Source organism: Lepidochelys kempii, chromosome 4, assembly GCF_965140285.1.
Source record: "Lepidochelys kempii isolate rLepKem1 chromosome 4, rLepKem1.hap1, whole genome shotgun sequence".
In the NCBI taxonomy this organism is placed as follows: Eukaryota; Metazoa; Chordata; order Testudines; family Cheloniidae; genus Lepidochelys; species Lepidochelys kempii.
In genome coordinates this window covers 83,727,261-83,749,045 of record NC_136383.1, presented here as the reverse complement: position 1 = coordinate 83,749,045, position 21,785 = coordinate 83,727,261, and the positions used below count along the sequence as shown (strand labels likewise).

Below are 21,785 nucleotides of genomic sequence, written 5' to 3'. Positions count from 1 at the left end.
ACTCCTTTACTGCATTTCCTTCTTTTGGAGGAAATGGACACAAGTGGATTTTTTTGAAAGTACCATGAGCCAAGAATAACAACTCTTAAATTGGTGCTGGGGAGCAAAAAAAGCACAATAACAAAACTACACAAATACTGTGTAACAGTCTGGACACTGAAATAACTAGACATGCAGAAGAAACACAACTGGCATATGATTTATTGATTACATATGTTAAGTACTCAGCTCATACAAAATAAAAAGTAATAAAGGTATGCTTTTTTTAAAGTTACACTGCCAAACCTGGCAGGCTCATGTACACACCTCAGAAGTAGCCTGTTTCCATTCCTATTGTCTCCTGATCCCTTAATTTTTTTAAGGCAAAAATTGCATTTCAATAGAAAAACAAATTCCTACCCAGCTGGGAGAGTCTATATAACCCAATCCAGAGCACTGGTTCTCCCCCAATCCATGATTGCTAATGTGGGCATGACAAATGAGTGCTCTCAGTGCTTTCATTTCACTCTGCCTGCTTGCTTTGTTCTTTTGTGTGGGCAGAATACTGATATTTGCAAGCATTCTGCTGAGTGTTTCAGTGTTCACTTCAGTAGTAAGTGCTTACTCAACAAAATGGCAGAATCATGGAAGTGGGGTAACTTCATTAGCAGCTTTCATCTTTAATCCAGAGCATAGTTGCTACAAGACAGTATTATCACTTTAAGAGAGAGAAAGACCCACAGCTAATAGAAACCTGCACCGCAAGAGCTAGCTATCTGTGGTATTTATATGATACGAATCATAATAGTATATTAGATACAAAGAACTGTCAAATCCTGTCATGCAGCTATTTCCACAAAAGTATAATGCTTTTGCCTGAGCTATCAGACATAATAAGAGATTTGTTTTGAGGAAAATGGACTCAGTTGACTAATAGTCATTGGTGATTCATCATACATGAGAGCTGTGATACGTTATCCCAATCCTATGTAATTTTAGGGTTGGAGGTTCATTTAATTGGGAACAGGATCACAACTGATTTTTTTTTCTATATCTATAATTGTAGCTTTAAGTAGCACTGAAACTCAGTCCACAAGTGGTTTTGCTATGATATTATACCCAATTCCTTGCACTATCCATTATGTTGATTCTCCTTCCCTAGCATATGCTAAAAGATAAAATTAATTTTGAAACAAACCTATGAGGTGGCTACAGGTAATGAGATCGGCCTAACTTATCTCAGTCCTCTCAAAGAAAGTGGTATTGAATTTTGGGAAGTGAGGGGTTAAAAAGGGAGACAAAGGGTGACACAGAGAGAGACACACACATTGGAGCTGATCCTGCCTGGCAATTCTTCCCAAGTGAACTGAGATTGCATTGTGATAATATGCTTCTTTGAACTGCATTTTATAGCTATATATTGCATAATTATATTGCATAATGGCACCTTGCAGCTATATTTATCTTATTATTCAAGTGAACCTATATAGATAGTTGCCCATATATTCAAGGCCAAGGTTATTTATCATTTATGTTCAATCTTCTGTGTCACCTTGCATGCACAAGTATAAGAAATGTTACATTTTAAAAACTTTGACTTCATCATCTTTAAGGAAGTTTCCTTCTCAGAATAATCGCTCTGAGAACAACCACTAAATAAGGGGGTGCATTCCTTTCTTGATGAATGGACAATGAGCTTGAGACCCTGTGAAGTGGGGTGAAAAATGGTTCCCCTAACATTAGGCATCTATTAACTCAACCACTAGCACTAACTTGTCATAGAGCCTGCACAAATGTCACATCTGGTCTAGCTAAATACTGGGAAAGTGCAAGAATGGGAAGCAGTGGTAATGTGTGTTCAAGGTGACTTGTTTTAATGAAAGTCAGAGACCTTAAAGAGAATCTGTACATTGGAGATAGAATAGATACAGAATGACAGCAAGTGAGAATTTGGAGTGCAAACCCCAGCACATAGTAAATCCCTTCTGTCAGTCCAGTGCAAGCTAGAGATGGTGTGATACAGGGGTATCAGGCAAGGAGTTCGTTCAAGGGTCAGGCTCAGTCATGTGGGCAAGTGCTGAGGTGTCTGTGATAGGGGTCAATGACAGATTACCCAATTACAATTAATTATACTAATCCAGGGGTGGGCAAACTTTTTGGCCTGAGGGCCACATTGGGGTTCTGAAACTGTATGGAGGGCCGAGTAGGGAAGGCTGTGCCTCCCCAAACAGCCTGGCCCCCATCCCCTATCTGCCCCCTCCCACTTCCTACCCCCTGATTGCCCCCCTCAGAACTCCTGACCCATCCAACTCCCCCTGCTCCTTGTTCCCTGACCGCCCTCCCGGGACCCTACCCCCTGTCCAACACCCCTGCTCCCTGTCCCCTGTCCCCTGACAGTCCCGATCCCTATCCACACCCCCACCCCCTGACAGGCCCCTCAGGACTCCCACACCTATCCAACCCCCCCGCTCCCTGTCCCCTGACTGCCCCCACCCAGAACCTCCGCCCCATCCAACCACCCCCTGCTCCCTGTCTCCTGACTGCCTCCAGGGACCCTCTGCCCCTTATCCAGCCACCCCTTCCCGTTCCCGGCCTTTTTACCATGCCGCTCAGAGCAGCAGGACTGGCAGCTGCACCACCCGTGCTGCCTGTTAGGTGCTTGCAGCCCCGCCGCCCAGAGCGCTGGCACGGCGAGCTGAGGCTGCGGGGGATGGGGGACAGCAGGGGAGGGGCCAGGGATAGCCTTCCTGGCCAGAAGCTCAAGGGCTGGGCAGGATAGTCCAGCGGGCCGGATGAGGCCCACGGGCAGTAGTTTGCCCACCTCTGTACTAATCCCACCTAATATTATATGTTTCTACATCATATGTAATCAGGAGATATCATAATCACTAGTATTGGTACTCTCATGAAATACCTGACCTGTTAAACCACCAGCCAGCTGTCTCTTCCTCAGCACAGTTCCCTTCATAGTTGTCATTGTCTCTGTCTTGTGTACTAAATTTCATTCCTCGGTGATCAGCCCACCATTTCACTTCAGGGTGAAACCCCCCAGTTAGGGAGTCACCAGCTGTGCCAGAGTATTCACCACAGCTCAGCTGGTATGAGCTCTAATGAAAAATGGAGAGAGAAAAATTAGACTAATCTCTGGGTGTTATTGACAAATATGGGTATTAACTAGGAAATATACACATTCCATTCACTGTTATTTAATATAAACTCAGAAATGGCATGTCATTTAGCTCTTGCCATTTAAACACAGTGTAAAAGGCAACTGGGATGATGCTCAGTAAGACAAAAGAATTTTCAAGAACTTTAAATACGTGTTTAAAAGCAGGCTTTTAGGATTCAATTCTGCAAGGTGCTGAAGGGCTTCTGTTAGCCATTGAATGCTTTTAACTCCTACTGCCTCCAAAACAATTGGATTTTACTTTAGTGGCTGTTTAGGGTACTCAGCACCTACCAGAAGGCATTCAGCATAATTGGGCCATTTGGCCCCAATTCAGCAAGGTACTTAAGTATTGCTTAAATTTAACCATGTATGGTCCTAGTGAATTGACTGTAACAGGACTACTCATATGCTTAAAATTAGCCACATAGTTAAGTACCTTGCTGAATCAAGGCCTTTGTTAACAAAGAATATTCTCTGTGATTTACCCTTTAACAGAGCTAATTTTGCTTAATAAAAACTTCATCTTATGTTGAACATTTTCATGTCAAAAAATCTTTGTAACCAACATCATTGATAACATCAGCAAAGTTCTATGAAAACTGCCTATTATTTAAAAGGTTGCTGAAGAACCAGAAAACTAATTTAAAATCTTTAAAGACAGGCACAAAGTATGATTGTGTAAAACCAATTTATGAACTTAAACCAATGTATTATTACATAATCCAAAATTCTAAGGTCTTGGTGAGAAAGAAAATGTGTTAATAAGAGATATTAGAAAACCATATATGTATATGAAAGTTGTGGAATCTATAATTATATGGCCTTCCATAATATTTTTTCTGTTGCCTACGGAATCCAAGCTTTCATTTAAAAAATGAATTAACCGATTAACTAAGTTATTCAGTATTTTATTACCTCTTCATCTGTAACTCTGAAGCGTTTATATTGTGCAAAGCGCCGTTCTCCTTCAAAATCAGAGAGATCAATTCTTAGGGTATAGTTTCCTTAACAAAACAACAACAAATATTTATTCATGTTAAATCAACCTCTCTCAGCATTCCTCAGAATAAAGCCATTGTGCTATGTAAAAAGACTAAAATCCTATTTATGTTTCTTCTTTTGCTCCCACAAGCTTTTTTATTTTCACATTTGCATTTATTTAAATGCACTAGTGACTTAGCCACTTAGCATATTTAAAAAGTTATGGGACAAATTCATATGAATAAAAATCACAGCAATTTCTATAAAACTAATATTGTTCTGGCAACATCTTCTTTAAATTATGCTCCTAAAATTGTTGTAAAACAAGGAATAGCAAGAAATGCTTAAGTGGTGAGGAAGAAAGAAGATAAAGAGGTGTGGGATATACTTCAAGAATACAAATTATAATAGTCACTAACGTCTAGAGACAACCTGTGCCTGCCAGTAGTGTGGGGGAGGGGAACAGAGTGAGGGCAGCCAGCTTCAGCAGTGTTACTGAGCATGCTCAGTACAAGCCAAGCAGCAAATCTGGCAGGGCACGTCTCCCCACATGCGCCCCCCCCCCATGCATCGCCTCTGCTAAAGCCACATTTTCTCATGAAGGTCTTTAAAGGTGAGCATATAACAGACCACAATGCTTGGAATCAATTTTTAGACATTTAAAATTAATTTTCATTAGTATTTCTCCCTCCACAAAACATATGGGGCTGATCTGTATCAGAAATTGATGGAGCTACACTGGTACAAGTTTTCCAGTGTAAGCCACCCAGCCCTCTCACATTGGTAGGATTTGTGAGTTGCTGATGAAGGTAGGAAAGAGGATCCAGCCATAATCCTGGATTTGCTCTTCCTCAAAATTTGGGGGAATTACCATCCAAATCCAAAATTTGAGGCTTTGGGTCCTCTGTAGATTAGTAAATTAAACAATCAGAGCCAAATCCTCAGAGGGTGTAAACTGACATCTTTCCAATGACTTCAGTGGAGCTGTGCCAAATTTAAGACAATTGAAGATCTGGCCCTGAATGCATAGCATAAATTCTTCTTTCACTTACACCCATTCAACCCCATTGACCTCGATTTCTTATCTGAGGAGAGAGTATGTTCAAAGGCTGATTGAGCAATGAGGGGCATGATGCCATTGTGAACTGTCAGCAGAGTAATTTAGGAAGTCTGCCTTTTAAAGGTTTTGGGAGGAGGAATGAGTACACTAAATTGAATCATAAGATCTAACAAGCAATAATTTAGTCCTGGTCTACACTAGGAAATTAGGTCAGTATAACTCACACCTCTGAGTGATGCAGTTAAACCAACCTAACCCTCCTTGTAGCTACCACCTCCCAGAAGGTGGATTACCTATGCTGATGGAAGAACTCCTCCTGTTGGTGTAGGTGGCATCTTCACTGAAGTGCTACAGTGGTGCAGCTGCACCAGTGCAATATTTTAAGTGTAGACAAGCCCTTAGAGGAGGGTATGTTAGGACAATAGGAGATTAACTACCTTTAATTATTAGAAATATGGAGACACTGCTAGCATTCCTAGGAGTAGGAGAAATAAGAAAACACCCAGACCTGCATTGTCAGTCAGATTGTGTCACATATGTGGCCACTACAAGTCCTGACTAAATGGAACGGATGCAGTTCACTGACTGGGTCAGGACTGTCAGTTAAACTGATGCAGGTCTGCTATGGGGAGGAAGGATCTGAGAGCGTGGGGGATGCTGGCATTATGTACTGCAGAGCATTGCTCTGTAGAGGATCCCTGCACACCATTGACACATTGGTCCAATGAGGGTTTGAATCCTTTATTAGGAACTGAGATCCAGATTCTGATCTAATTTACACTGTTGTAAATTCTAAACAACCCCATTCAAATGAGTGGTGTGACTCAGGATTTACACGAGTGCAAATTGCATCAGAACCTGGTCCTGAAACAAAGTAACAGGCAGAAACAGATGGTGGATTTGCCTGTATTGCAAAGGCCGCTAAGGAAGAAAAATATTTCTGTACAAATCTTACCTTGATTGGTGAGATAGTGAAGATTTTTATTTCCAAGCCAGTATTCACCATTTGTTGAAACAAAATTTCCAAAACCTTGTTCATAGTCAGCCCAGACTCTGAAAATAAAATTGAAACTAATGATTTGGGATAATGAAAGAGGATAATAAGTTTGCTAGGAACTACACCATTGTTTTAACCTCACAGTCTTATATGATATCAAGTCACTAATAAATTACTTTTTGGGGCATGATTCTGACCTCACTTACCTTGGTTTTAAACTAGTGTAAGTCTATTAACTTAACTGGAGTTACTTCTGATTTACACACATGGAAGTGGGAGGTCCTTAGTTTTTTATGCTGGCAGCTGAAACCCAAACTAAAGCTTGGTTTCCAGAAACACAGCCACAATAGCTTTTAAGGTCAGAAGGTATCATTATGACCATTTTGTCTGACTTCCTGCATAACATACTTGCCTAAATTCCAGTAATCATCGCCTAAATGTGTACAATGAAGAGACACTTCCCGGGTGACCACAGCATGAAAGTTTATGTGTAGGAGTGTCACACACAGCATTTCATCAGAAATAATATACCTTCTGTGATTTGACTGAGTAGCTTATGAAATTTCCACAGATCTCGCTGCTACTGTTTTGTAAGCTGTAGCATCACCTTGCTTTTCCCACCCTTGAGCTAGGGGCACGTCTTTTGATAGGCCCTGCCATTTTTGTGTCTCTCTCTGGTGCCTAGATACTATAGTGAAGGGAGTACTAGAAATGCCAGACAGATCAGATAAAATCGTTGTTTCCTTTGCCTTGCAATGGAACGCAAATCCAATGAGCCCTGACTAAAGTGTCAGGTTCAGGATGGATCGGGTGGAGAACAACCTGACACTCAGGCTCGAGTTGAGTCAGGCAGTCTCTGAGCACAAGCTGCACTGGGGGTTGGTACAGCAGTGGCTGCCTGCCCTGCTCCTGCTGGCCACTGCCACCTCACTGTACTGTGGTGTCAAATTGCCGTGCCTCTTTTTCCACAGCACACACAGCTAAGGGAGGCAGCTGTGGCCAGCAGGCAGGGCATGCAGCCAGACCCTACAGGAAGGAGCTGCCGGAAACAGATCTGGGGCATGGAGAATGGGGAGGGGGAAGGCCCACCAGCCTGACCTCCAAGGTTGAGGCAGTGGCACTAACACAGGTCTGGGAGGAGTGGCCAGGGAAAGGGGAAAACTGGCCACCCTTTGGGTGTGCAGTGCTTGGCTGGGGCTGGGAGCAGCTGATGGGCTGTGGTGGGAGAGCAGGGCTAGGGGATAATGAGCCCCAATGGTTCCATGGAGAAACAAAGTAAAGAAAATGCATTCTGGGCCAGAGGTTAGACCCTTGCAACCTGACTTGAACCTGACAGGACCAAAATACTAGTGTCAGGTTTGGGTCGGGTATGAAACAACCCAACATGCTTGGGCTGGGTTCAGATTGGCTGTGGTCAACTCAGGGTTGGGTTGGGCTCTAAAATTAGGCTCGAGCAGATCTTTATTTTTCCATCTCTAGAGTGGCTCTGACAGACTCTCTGTGACCCTAAGAGCCCCCTTTATGCCAACAGGCAAAGGTCGCACCCAACACGCTGTTGTCAGAATATTTAGCCAAAGAGTATCTTGTGAGGTATCATGTAAGAACTGGTGATACAGTGGTCCCTAATATTACTGTGTGACGTATGTGCAGTCAGCGTGTAAAGAATTGTGTATATGTGTTGGAAATATATTCCTGAAATATGTTCAGATCAAGCAACCTGAGTAGAGCAGATAAACAGGTTTGCCATAGACAAAGGAACATTGTTTCACCTGTTTACCTTTGTCTCCAATGTAAATTGAGCAAGGAGAGGCCAGAGACAATGGAAGTACATTTACAGGTAAGGGAAGTGAAGTGATTAAGCCAATCGAAAAAGAAAATTGATCAAGGGATGAGGAAGACAGCATGGTGTCCACACATCAGGAGAGGAGAGGAACTTTGTCTGGGTTTGCTTTTCAAAGGTTTCCTGTACTATAAAAAGGAGAGAGAACCCCTTAGTTATCCATCACTTAGGGAAGAAAAGGGACACTATCCTCTGTGTCTGTGCAAGTTTTGTCCCCTGGCCTGAAGGGCTAAATATGTTGGTAAACGGATGTAAGTGAGAACTGCTTAGGCAAAGATTGTAACTTGCTAAAATGAAAAGTTTTAGTGACTAGAATGCGTGTTTTGTTTGTAACCATACCTGTCGTTTTCTCTTGCTTAGTATCACTTAAATCTCTGTACTTTATTAATAAAAACTTATTAATAGTTTTACTATAACCCATCTCATTGCTATTATATTTAAGTGAAGAATGAGTCCTCAGGTAACCTAACAGGCTGGTGTGCACGCTGTCTCTGTGAAAGGGACTGGACACTGCAGAAAGACATCTCTGGGGAACTCAGGAGTTAGGTTTTACTGATTGTTACCTGCAAGGAAGGTTTAGAATGGAAGAGTCTCAAGGAGTTTGCTGGCAAGGCAGACAGACTGGTATGTCAGAGAGCTGACATACAGTTTAACAGTAGCAAAGCTCTCACTTGCTGAGGCAGAGGAGTAACACAGTGGCTTATGGTTCTGAGTGTCCTGAAGAGAGAATCACACTCCCGCTGTGGTCTTGTATAAATCACTTACTGTAATCTCTTTGGGGTTAATACTGATCTCAGTTACTTCACTGTAAAGGCACAGTAATTCAATTTCAGTCAATCAATGAACTAAAACCTTATTTCCCTCCATCTGAAAAATAGAAATAGTATTGCTCACTTTTCGCCTACTTGCAGATGCTCAGCCTCTCAGGATCAACCCGCACCACCAACAAGGGTATTGTGAGGACTAGTTATTGTTAATCGATAAAATGTGCTGAGTAGTTTTTAGGTTAAAAGTACAATTCCAGAAGAACACTTTTCCTATTGGTATTTAGAGCATTTTAAAAGGGAAAAAAAGTTAGTGAAATAGAGCAAAGACACAAAATTACTGTAAAAAGAAAAGGAGTACTTGTGGCACCTTAGAGACTAACCAATTTATTTGAGCATAAGCTTCCGTGAGCTACAGCTCACTTCATTGAGCTGTAGCTCACGAAAGCTTATGCTCAAATAAATTGGTTAGTCTCTAAGGTGCCACAAGTACTCCTTTTCTTTTTGCAAATACAGACTAACACGGCTGTTACTCTGAAACCTGTCAAAATTACTGTAGATATCAACTGACAAAACCAAATACATTGCTAGCTTATGTCACGTGAAATGGCAATATATGACTGTGAAAATGTGCTAATAATGAACTTGCCTCAAGATTCACTTGTGTTTCTGTATGTTAAGGTATTGTTTACTGGTGACTGCAGAGATATCTAGCAGTGAGGTTTAAGAGTTTGTAAAAGAGGCTAGCCAAGCATGCGCTATGAAATACATAATGGATAATACAGGGTGTACTCACTACAGTTAAAAGAAGTAAACAACGTGTCAGACATTTAAAGATCTTCATTTACTACAGTGTGTTATTACAGACTAGGTCATGAGGCTGCAAAGATTATCAGGAACATATGGTAACAGGGTAGTGCATGTAACATCATTAATGTTAACTGAGTATGAGTTATGTAACAATATTAAAACCATATTGGACTCAGTATTGTCTGGCAGACTGAACACAGGGCTGGGAATCAGGACTTTGAGCTACTGAATTCTAATCTTCGCTTTCCCAGATTGACTTATTGTGTCTCTAACCTCTTTGTACCTCAGTTTTTCCCATTTATAAAATGAGGATAGTAATACTTACTAAAACTAGTTAATATTTTTGTCAAAAAAAAGACAGAAAATGGGGTTTTCAACAAAATAATTTTCCCCCAAGTAGTACCTGCTTTACATAGAAAGTTTAAATTTTTTATAGAACCCTCATGCCTGAAAACCAATTTATAAAATAAAACAAACCACAACAAAACCCAACCCATGCACACAAAATCCACTCCAAAAAATGCTTGAAAACCAAAGAGATTTTGGTTTTCAGCCAAAAATTGAAATATTTCAGCCAAGTACATAAATATTTTGTTTCAGATATGCCACCATGGTGACTCATGAGAGTTGTAGTTCAGTTGCCTCATGTTCCCATTCTCCTCTATATGTTGGGCTCCCGAGCCAGACTCCACCTCCCATGATGCACCACAGCCAGGGATTCCCTAATTCACATGGTACATCATGGGAGATGTAGTCCAACCCAGGAGCTTGGGCTTATAGAGGAGAACAGACTCATGAGGCGCCTGAACTACCACTCCCATGGGACACTGAAATATCATTTCTGAATCAAACTATTTTGGTTTTCAATTTTTTGCTGAAAAGACCAGGTTTTCCACAGAACACTCTCTCCTCCCCAATTTTCCAACTATTTTTAATATATGCTTACCTGCATCACAGGTGTTTTTTTAAAGGATTCCCTAGTTTAGTATTTGCACAGAACTCTAAACATGTCAGATACTATTTCAGTGCTTATTAATGACATGAAAATGAACTTAGTTACACACAGTGGGACAGTGGTGCTATGAACATCTGATTTACCACAAATACTGCTGTCAAAGAAAATACCCCAGTGCAGCAAATGACCATTTTTGCTGTGGCCTACTATAGTTAGAATTTAATGTGTCTGTAGTGTTAACTACAAATAATTAGGCCAATGTTACTGATAGTCAGTGGGTGTTCTGATTAGAGAGGATATAGCCAAAATTCATTTGGACATGATAAGTGGGGAAAGGAGCAGCAGCTCATAAATCCAATTTACCTATATTATCCCCTTTCCTAGGTACAGCATCTAGGTACTTACATACCCCCGCATCATCACAGTATCAGAACACCTCAAACATTATTGATTTTTTCCTTGCAACACTGTGAGGTAGGTAGTTGCTATTATCCCCATTTTACAAATGAGGAACAAAATAATTAAGACCCTGATTCAGCAAGGTACTTAAATATGTGCCTCACTTAAAACACAGGAGTAGTCCCAAGGGTTTCAGTGGATTGTTTTTAAAAGATGCTTAAAGTTGGGTTAATTCTTAACTACTTTAATTGGGCCTAAGTAACTTACCCAAGGCCACACATAGGGTATATCTACACTACGAAATTAGGTCGAATTTATAGAAGTCAGTTTTTTAGAAATCGTTTTTATATATTCGAGTGTGTGTGTCCCCACAGAAAATGCTCTAAGTGCATTAAGTGCATTAACTCGGCTGAGTGCTTCCACAGTACCGAGGCAAGCGTCGACTTCCGGAGTGTTGCACTGTGGGTAGCTATCCCACAGTTCCGGCAGTCTCCGCTGCCCATTGGAAGTCTGGGTTGAGATCCCAATGCCTGATGGGACTAAAACATTGTCGCGGGTGGTTCTGGGTACATATCATCAGGCCCCCGTTCCCTCCCTCCCTCCGTAAAAGAAAGGGCAGACAATCGTTTTGCGCCTTTTTTCTTGAGTTACCTGTGCAGACGCCATACCACGGCAAGCATGGAGCCCACTCAGGTAACCGTCACCGTATGTCTCCTGGGTGCTGGCAGACGTGGTACTGCATTGCTACACAGCAGCAGCAACCCCTTGCCTTATGGCAGCATATGGTACAGTAGGACTGGTAGCCATCATCGTCATGTCCGAGGTCTCCTGGTCGCCTCTCTGAGGTCGATCAGGAGCGCCTGGGCAGACATGGGCGCAGGGACTAAATTTGGAGTGACTTGATCAAGTCATTCTCTTTAGTCCTGCAGTCAATCCTATTGAATCATCTTATGGTGAGCAGGCAGGCGATATGGATTGCTGGCAGTCCTCTTGTACCATCTTCTGCCGGGCAGGCAAGAGATGAGGATGGTATGCAGTCCTTCTGCACCGTCTGCTGCCAGTCAAAGATGTAAAAGATAGATGGAGTGTATCAAAACAAGAAATAGACCAGATTTGTTTTGTACTCATTTGCAACTCCCCCCTCCTCACCCCCCCGTCTAGGGGACTCATTCCTCTAGGTCACACTGCAGTCACTCACAGAGAAGATGCAGCGAGGTAAATCTAGCCATGTATCAATCAGAGGCCAGACCAACCTGCTTGTTCCAATAAGAACAATGACTTAGGTGCACCATTTCTTATTGGAACCCTCCGTGAAGTCCTGCCTGAAATACTCCTTGATGTAAAGCCACCCCCTTTGTTGATTTTAACTCCCTGTAAGCCAACCCTGTAAGCCATGTCATCAGTCGCTCCTCCCTGCGTCAGAGCAACGGCAGACAATCGTGCATCTGAGTTGAGAGTGCTGTCCAGAGCAGTCACAATGGAGCACTCTGGGAAAGCTCTCGGAGGCCAATACCGTCGAATTGTGTCCACAGTACCCCAAATTCAACCCGGCAAGGCTGATTTAAGCGCTAATCCACTTGTCAGGGGTGGAGTAAGGAAATCGATTTTAAGAGCCCTTTAATTCGAAAAAAAGGGCTTCATCGTGTGGACGGGTGCGGGTTTACATCGACTTAACGCTGCTAAATTCGACCTAAAGTCCTAGTGTAGACCAGGGCATAGAGTCTGAGGCAAAGTCAGGAATTGAACGAAGAACTTTGGTGTTCCAGTCTGGTGGCTTACGTACAAAATCATCATTCCTCTCTTTTCACCACTGATCGTCCCTTACGGAGATAGCTTTAGAGTTAATGTATAACTTGGTCTCACCTGGTCTCAGATACCTGTGGTTTGTTTGTAATTATAACTGCTGGCTCCAACACCTACCTATCAAATTTCTGGCTGCCATCAGAACGTCTCTGAAAAACAGTCCAGCCTCCCCCTTCTGACATGTCACAGTAGGCGAGGAATTCACTAGGGCTCTGAAGAGGTTTCATCTTGTAAAATCCACTGCGTTTATGTCCATCGTTGTAGATCTCTGCACAATCTGCTTTCAAAATATCAGTTGAAAACAGATTTTTTTAGGTCCTTTACTTATTACTGAAAACAAGCTTCACAAAGAGGGACCTTCATCAACATAATCAATGTATGGTAAAAATATAAAACTTGCATATTATCTTTGTGTTTTATCATTTTCATTGATTACCATAATTACATGTTTGTACAGCCTCCTCAAATGTAAAAACACCCACTAACTTCAGTGGGATTTCCACGTACTACAGAATTTTGCTCATTGTAGAATAGCCACAAACAGCAGGACGGAATCATCACTGTTAGGAGAAAAATAATAAACATTGAACCTGGTACACCTTTGCACCTTCTAAAGCATGAGTCCAAACTCACATACTCCGGTATGTAAAATGTTCCCATTGTGATTTGATACTATTTTGCTCTCACTTTGAATTGGTATAAGTGACTGACTAAGGTTCAGAGAATAAGGCCCAATGAATGCACAATAATTCTATAATCTTTTTTTTCCTCCTAGGAGTTAATTTTTATATGAAAGGAGTTCTTTGTTAATATCTAATCTACTCTCAGACTGTCAGTCACACAGGAAAGACATACAATTTTCAACTCTTTCTGTTTTTCCTGGCAAAGGTAGAGGTGATTAACTGTAAGATTTACCTCTGAAAACTTGCTGAACATGTTGGCTGGGGTTCTGCCAACATTTTGTTTTTTTAATTGCATTTGTGGGCCAGTTTGGAACATTCTGAACTATTTTCTTTCTCCCTTGTGAAAGCCCCAGTGCGTTTTAGACCAGAAAATAAACAGTTTATACTGAAAACAAAAGACTGTGCCAGGGTTTGAACAGACTATAATAGAGAAAAGTAATGTAAATAAGATCTAAGCCAGTCGATGGGAGGAATTTAAAGAATGTTTCACTAGTTTAGAGTATAGTCTCAAATTTTCAAACACTCATGATTTTCTCAGCAGAGTCCCAAGTCTGCACTGTACTTAAGAATGTGCTTAATCCGCTGGTTTCAGAGTAGCAGCCGTGTTAGTCTGTATTCGCAAAAAGAAAAGGAGGACTTGTGGCACCTTAGAGACTAACAAATTTATTTGAGCATGATGTGCTCAGCTCCTTGAAGATGCCTGTGCATGACTATAGAGATAGGTAAGGGTTCGGGCCCTATGGGGCAAGGACTTTACTGCCTTATTTTTCTGTGAAGTGCCCTGTGAACTGTGGATGCTATACAAATATATAACCACACCAACAATGATATTACTATTAATAAATACAGCAATCCAGTGGCCTTTTCTCCTGTATAAGGGGCCGTTAGTATTGCAGGAAGGGAGATTCTCCCCCAAAGATTGTGGGGTGAAATCTGGGTTTTAGGGGTTGGCACAGGGAGGAGGACATGCCTTTATTATAAGAAGGCATGTCATGCTGTAGAATGGAATATATATAATATACATTGGAAACTCAGCTATCCAAGCATCCAAACCTTCCTGTCTAAGAAACTGCTTGTGTCTGTATTGGCTCTTGATTATCTGCACACACCTGACATGGGAAAACTGTAGCTGAACAGTGGAGAGAGCAGCATGCGGAGAGGAGAGCATATTAGGCCCACTGGACTAAATTCTCTTGGTATGAGTCCATTGACTTCAATGGATTTACATTATGGATAGATTTGGCCCTTTAGGACTTGGGTAGTGACTGAATGAGGTGACCCAGAAGGAAGAGAAGATTTTATTTAGAACTGCAACAAACCTGCTGTACTCTTACAACACAAATGTCCTGAAAACTATGAAAGTAGCTTCGTCTTTTATAGAAACAGAAGATATTCAATATGAATCTGTGATTAAGCTTTTCTTTTTTTGAACCCTTGACTGCCAAAATGGTGCCTTGGACTAGAACAAGTGGCTGGCTGACAATTTTTGAAATTTTAAGTTTCAGAGTAACAGCCGTGTTAGTCTGTATTCGCAAAAAGAAAAGGAGTACTTGTGGCACCTTAGAGACTAACCAATTTATTTGAGCATAAGCTTTTGTGAGCTACAGCTCACTTTGATGTTTTCTCACCTTAAAATGCCCTCCAGCTGTAACAATATTTTCAGTCTCTAAAAGAGTCTCACTGTCCTGTAAGCATTATAGATGTTAGATCAAAACCAGAGCTTCACACCCAGCATGGAAGCTGATTGCTTGCTTTCACTGGCAGAATGGTTTTAATAATGAATGTGATGCGTTGTTGACAGGACAAATGGGGAAAAGGAGGGATATGTTTGGGGATTTTTCTTTATAGTACCAGAGACAACAAAAACCCAACTATAATTAAGTTCTCCATATCTTGCTAGTTAATGTGGCAATAATGTGTGAAATATGGCGCCCTGAATATTAGAAGAGACAATGAAATGGGGCCCAATCCTACAGTTGTGCTGAGAGACCCTGCTGATTTACTTCAGTGGGAGTTCAGGGTACTCAGCACTGCTTTCCTTTCATCCACTGTTTGTCTTGTCCATTTAAAGTGCAAGCTCTGCATAGGGTCTTATGAGGTTTATATACAGTGCCTAACACAATGAGGTCCTGCTCTCAGTTAGGATCTCTAGATGCTACTTTAAGACAAAAAATAATAACAGTTACAGGATGCACTTAGATCAGGCTCTTAATCTGAAAAAAAAAATCTCATCTATACGGACAATTGGGCATTCATATTCACATTCACCTAAGGATGCAGATTAGTGCCTTGTGGGATTTTCACAAGCCCTTAAGCAGGTTAGGTGTCTAATGCTGACTTTCAATGGGAATTAGGCATCTAACCTGGCTAGGCACCTTTGGAAATACTATTAGGTGCCTATCAGCATTTTTAGGCACCTAAATACCTTTGGAAATCTGGTCTCTAACTACAATTTTTAAAATATTTTCAGTAGTTTAGTCATTGTAGGGTGGTCTATGTCCACTGTCCTTCCTAATCTTTCACTCCTCCTTCAGCGGGACTGGAGATGGCAAATGGCTGACATGTGTTAGTGTTTGTCTAGACTTGGCTAGTATTAGACACAGATTTAGCAGGCTATGAAGGGTGAAAGGCAGAAACCTGAGATTTCTGTTAGCTGACTATAAGATTGCCACCCATCCGGTTTTCACCCAGACAGTCCGGGTTTCAGCTTGTGTGTCCAAGTACCATTTCACAAGCCCTGATGTCCAATTTTTTGGATCTGTGGAAACTTGCTCACTTCTGATTTGAGAGATGCTTACCCAGAGAACGCACACCACCCTCGTGAGGAGGGGAACAGAGCCCAGCCAATCATAGCTGAGCGCCCTGCCACCCAGCGAATCACAGCTCACAGTCCTCCTTGCCCCAGCCACTCCCAACAGCCCAACTGGGGAAAGTTCAGTAAGTTTCTCAGCCTGGAGTTTGGCAGGACACAGGAACTGGGTGGGTGTGCTGCAAATGGGGGAGCATCTGTTTCTCTTCCTTCCACTCTTCCACTGTGTGTACAAGTGGGTGGGACCTTCTTCTCTCTTAGGTACTGGTGCAAATAAGTGGAATCTCTTCCCCTATCTAGGCATCCATGTAAATGTAGGGGGAGTCCTCCCTTTCACCTCAGCTGTATGTGCAAAAGGGGAGCTCCCTTCCCCTGCTCTCCAGAACCAGTGTGCTAATGAAGCAAACTTTCCACTGTGTGCATGTGTGTGGAAATGAAGAAATTCAAATGAGTGTAAGTGAAAATCTCCCTATGTGTGTGCAGATTGTCCTTATTACCCTAGGATGTGTGAGCAGATGTACCTCAGAAACAGCAATCCTATGGGAGGATGGGGGGAGAGGGGCGAGTGATGGAGCAGGGCCTTGGGGGGAAGAGGCGGAGATGCGTGCAGGGCCTTGAGGGTCTGGTTACCAGCCATTAGAAAGGTGGCAGTCCTAGCTGACTATCTGTTATTTATGTTTCATTTTAACAATACCCTTAAGGTAGCAAAAATCAGAGGATCAAATCCTCCATTCCAGCTGAGCTGAGTTCAGCACAGGGCAGGAGGGTTTATGAAATGGTGGCTTTAAGTCACCTTTGTATTCTTCAGTACTGGAGGTAGTCCTGTTTCTACCATTGTAGTTCTACAGCACTTGTGGGGAGGATCCTAAAGAGGCTAGATCTGCTGGCACAAAGCAGCTGGAGTGGAGCCCAGAATCTAGTTGAATAACGAAATCATCAGCCAAACTAAAGCTAAGGTCACAAATACAAATTATATGAAGTCTGTACTGGCTTCTGGTCACCGAGCAATAGGATTCTAAAGTTTTATTAACTTTTATTGTTCTGTATAGTCTTGTTTCATGTGTCCTGGTTGAGCTGGTAGTGTCTATGCTTCTGGGAGAAATCAAGACATGTAGTATTGCATTGCTGGGTGTTCCTAAAATTAAATTGAAAACAGTTGGGAGTTAGACTCATTTTTCAGCTGAAAAAATATGATTAAAAACATGTTTGAAAGGGCTTTGCCCTTTCTCTTCAGTCTCTTAGCTCAGGCTCTGTTTATATACCTAAAGAATGTGGCTCTAAACAACAGACCATAGCTGTGGGGTTTTTTTTAAATTCCTTTATTTGTATCATGTTCTTTAAAGCATGAAAAATTCTTTCCCTGCTCTTATTACACTTTTTGTTTTTTATTAGAGTTTCACCTGTTTTAGAATTTTAATTCAACAGATCAGCTGTTTTGGACTGAGATGGTGGGAAATGAGGTCCAAAGTTGTGGGGCCCTCATGGAAAACAGCCAGCCCCTTTTATTTTATATGGAGGGAAGTGCCATCTTGAATGCCATCATTCACTGCAGCTGTAGCAGTAACACAATGGGGGAGAGGTGGATTCTTGGATAGGTAGCTGTCCGGTTTCTTAGGTTTTTATAGGTCACCTTAAAGTCTAAGGTTATCACCTTAAAATCTACTCAGAAGCCAACAGGTAGCTAGTACAGATCTAGAGCAGGTATAATTTGGCAAGATAGCATTTTAAAAAGCATGCTGGAATGTTCTGCAGCAACTTCAGTTTCTGGACAGTTTTAAGGTGTAGCTCCATGTAGAATGCATTGCACAATCTGATCTCAAGACAACAAAGGCCTGGATAATAGCTGAATGCTATGTCTTGGTGGGACAGTTTCCTGGGGGAATTGTAAAGCATCACTGTAACGCTGAAGTCTCTGTTGTACTGGCCATGGAAACATATACACGAGTTCAAATAGACACAATGTGAAAAGAAGAAATAAATTCTAACCTGCGTATTGTCTTTTTTCTCCCAGGTCAATAACACTGTTTTCATCTCCGGTGTCACTGTATTGAATCTCCTTCTCCTGTAAGAGCTGCACTATTTTTACCTGCTGCTGTTTCACACGATACTCCAGAAGTCTCACCTGGGCCTTGAGCCTCAGCTGCTCTTGAAAACAACTCTGTAGAGTCTAGAGGGGAAAATGCACTTTTGCTTGTAGAGTTAACATTTGTCACAGTGTGTTTAGCATTAATAAACCACTTGATTCAAGAAGGCAGTTCTCACCAGTCACTGTAGAAATTGATTATGATTAGCATTCCCCCCCTTTATTTAAAGTTATCAAGTATATTACAGGGTGGCCAAACATCCACCAGCACTTTCTCAGACTTCTCCTTAAAACACTCTTCTTCCATGGAGTCTTTAAACAATAATCCATTTATATATTTTATAAATAAGGAATTTACACCGCTTAGAGACCAGCTCTTATATCATGGGGATGGATGATCCACTCCCACAGGAAAATCTGCAGGAGGGGACTCTGGTGGAGAATGTTACTGTAAGGATTCCTTCATAGAATTGTCTCCCCCCATCTTCCTGTCAGGGACAGGGTTTAGTCCCCAGAGAACAGGTAGTGGGATCTTCCCCAAACCTTGTAGTCCCCAAGGGTCTCAGGAAATATAATCTGGACACTGGTACTTTTTCAGCTTTGCTCTCTAAACACCATTATGTCTGACTTTCATTTCATTTTAGAGTACAAGGTTCTTAGGGTATGGACTCAGACTTCCTTTATGCATGGATTGTACAGCTCCACACCCACTGCCAGCGCTCACAAAAAAAAAATTATGATCATTCACAAGTTGCTGATGAACATGAAGAATAAATGCTAAGTACAAAGAACGTGATTCACTGTTATCCTACTACTCATTTAATCAGTTACACCAGGGCAAGGCTGGTGTGAAATGCTAACATTCTGGCAGTGGTGTGGTGGTACAGAAAGAAATGGGTAAACCTACACTCCATATTTCCCAATGAGAAGTGGGTAAACTTTGTTTACCCTTGATTATACTACTGCATTCTGATCTGGTAGTTTTGGTGTATTGAAGACCGTGTTGGAATCACAGGCTATCAGTCTGAATGGTGGTGGTGGAGGGGGGATCCTAGTCCTGCCTGTTGGCTAGAGGGATCTAGAGCTAAGAAATGAAGCATGATGCTGCAACCTTCCTGCAAGAGAATCTATGTTTTTATTTAATTTCTCTTTGTGTATGCCGTGAACATAATAGTAGTGTTTTGCACTCACTTCACACTGTTGCAAAAAAACCAAATGTCTTTCCATACTAATTTTGTCCTATTCAATTTGACAGACATAGGTTCCCTCCAGTGCATCCAAATGCAGCACAAACCAGCATGTTTTTCTATAGATTTGCTTCCTTGTTGGTGAATCAGCACCATCATTAATGTCTGTACAGCTCTGAGAATAGGATTCTTAATTAAGACACACAGCACTCATAAGATTCCACAAACTGAGAAGTTAACACATGATTATACTTTAGCGTTAGTTAAAAAGAAGAGGGGCTTTTACTACAACCAATAAACACTCATGATCCATTTTACATAGACATGGCCTATTGTTTCTGGTAAGACTCAAGATTATTACAGGAGGCCAGACCGCATTGCTTTTTCATTCTAGACGATGCAATTCACTTTGTTGACCAACTTAGAGTAGGAGATTGAAAAGAGAGAAGAGTTGATCTTTTTAGGCAAGAGATAAAGAATCACTTCAAATGGGTTTGTTATAATGATTTTTTTTATATAAAATGTTATTTTCTTTTAATATTCAAGGTTCCCTTAGATGAGTATTTGTTGCTTCAGGCATGTTGGCTCTGCAGCGCAATCCTGATCACATGCCTTCATTCCAAATGTTTGTGTTGTATCTCAGATGTTTGCTTTTAATTTAATTCATACTGTGTTGTAATCCAGTATATAATGACGATGGTTAGCAGCCTGGAACACATATGGCACGATAAGGTAGTTTTTCAGGAACCTGTTGAAGAGCAGAGGGTTTACTGCATGTGCCAGTGTGATGCATTTTTGAAAACTCCATAAAAATCTTTGGACCAGATTCAGCTATGGAGTAAGTTCCGTACCAGCTGGCTGCTTGAACCTAAGCCATGCTGAGCAGGCAGCAGGACCTTTGGCCACAAGAAGTTGTGAGATGAGCTAGTTGACCAAATCCTAAAACTCACCAGAGACACACACAAGCCCTTCAGTGGCCTATTAACCCCCAGAGCCCTAACTTATTTGAATAGTGCCTTGAAAATCTTTTCCAGGTGTCAGTAACAATGGGCACAATGATAGACAATACAGTAATATACTCCTGAAAAGCTGATAAGCGTCACTTATTAGATGAAAAAAGAAAAGGAGTACTTGTGGCACCTTAGAGACTAACAAATTTATTTGAGCATAAGCTTTCGTGAGCTACAGCTCACTTTATCCATGAAGTGAGCTGTAGCTCACGAAAGCTTATGCTCAAATAAATTTGTTAGTCTCTAAGGTGCCACAAGTACTCCTTTTCTTTTTGCGAATACAGACTAACACGGCTGCTACTCTGAAACTTATTAGATGGTCCTTGTTGGTCAAGTGATTCTTACTGCAAAATTCTTACAGATGACTTATGAGAGACGGTATTTTTTTCAGCTTCAGGGAATGGGCACTTTTGCCTCACAGCATACTAGTAGTTTTGATTGTATTTCTTATCCTGTTTGATGTAAGTGTAAAATGCTCATGCTCCCTCTGCTGGCTCTTCATTAGCAAAGCCCAAAATAATATGAGCCAAATTTTTGAAGTGCCCTCAACACAGGTGCCACATTTGCTCCAACAGTTTTACACACAGAACTGCTTGTGGATCTTGCACACACACACAGCACTTGCATGACCATGTCAATCAGTTAGAGATCTAGCTGCTTAGTTTTCATGCACAGAAGCATTTGCACTCAAAAATGTCAGTTTTTGCAGAAGCAAAACTGTGGGTGACAAAGTTAGAGGGTTTGTAAAATTTAGCCATATAGGATCTTAATAATTATTTTTAAAAATTATACAATATTTTTTGTTTCTATAGTGCATTTCAAATGAAGATCTGAGTGCTTAAAAAATTAATTAATTAAGTCTCTAAACACTCCTGGGATGTAGAGAAGTATTATCATAATTTTACAGATGACCTTTTAGCCAAAGCTGAGGATCAGAACTCCATCCTCATTCTCTTTGACCTGTTAGCCACCTTCGACACAGTCAACCATACTCTTCTTCTTGAAATCTTGTTCTCCCTTGGCTTCCATGACTCTGCCCTCTCCTGATTGTCCTCCTACCTCTCTAATTGCTCCTTCAGAAGGTTCTTTGGAGGATATCCTCAGTTTTCTCTGGGGTTCCACAGGGCTCCGTACTTTGTCCTCTTCTATTCTTCCTCTACACCATCTATTTACTTTGGGTAATCTCATCTACAAACACAAATTTAACTACTATCTCTACAATTTAGGGATTGTCTACACTGGCACTTTACAGCACT

The 21,785-nt window shown here is 41.5% G+C and overlaps 1 protein-coding gene across 3 annotated transcripts in view; it reads right to left on the bottom strand.

Annotated features, from left to right (window-relative positions):
- Positions 1-21,785, bottom strand: part of FGL1 (fibrinogen like 1) — a 68,006-nt gene that overhangs the window by 8,611 nt on the left and 37,610 nt on the right. The window contains exons 4-8 of one of the 3 annotated variants that reach the window (XM_073341909.2): positions 18,236-18,416; positions 12,875-13,037; positions 6,145-6,242; positions 4,064-4,113; positions 2,899-3,086 (exon numbers count right to left, since the gene is read on the bottom strand). In XM_073341909.2, coding sequence (XP_073198010.1) covers positions 2,899-3,086; positions 4,064-4,113; positions 6,145-6,242; positions 12,875-13,037; positions 18,236-18,416 — 680 coding nt within the window. Of the gene's footprint in view, positions 1-2,898; positions 3,087-4,063; positions 4,153-6,144; positions 6,243-12,874; positions 13,038-18,235; positions 18,417-21,785 lie in introns of all 3 variants that reach the window. The other 2 variants (XM_073341906.2, XM_073341908.2) reach the window with 2 other exon arrangements.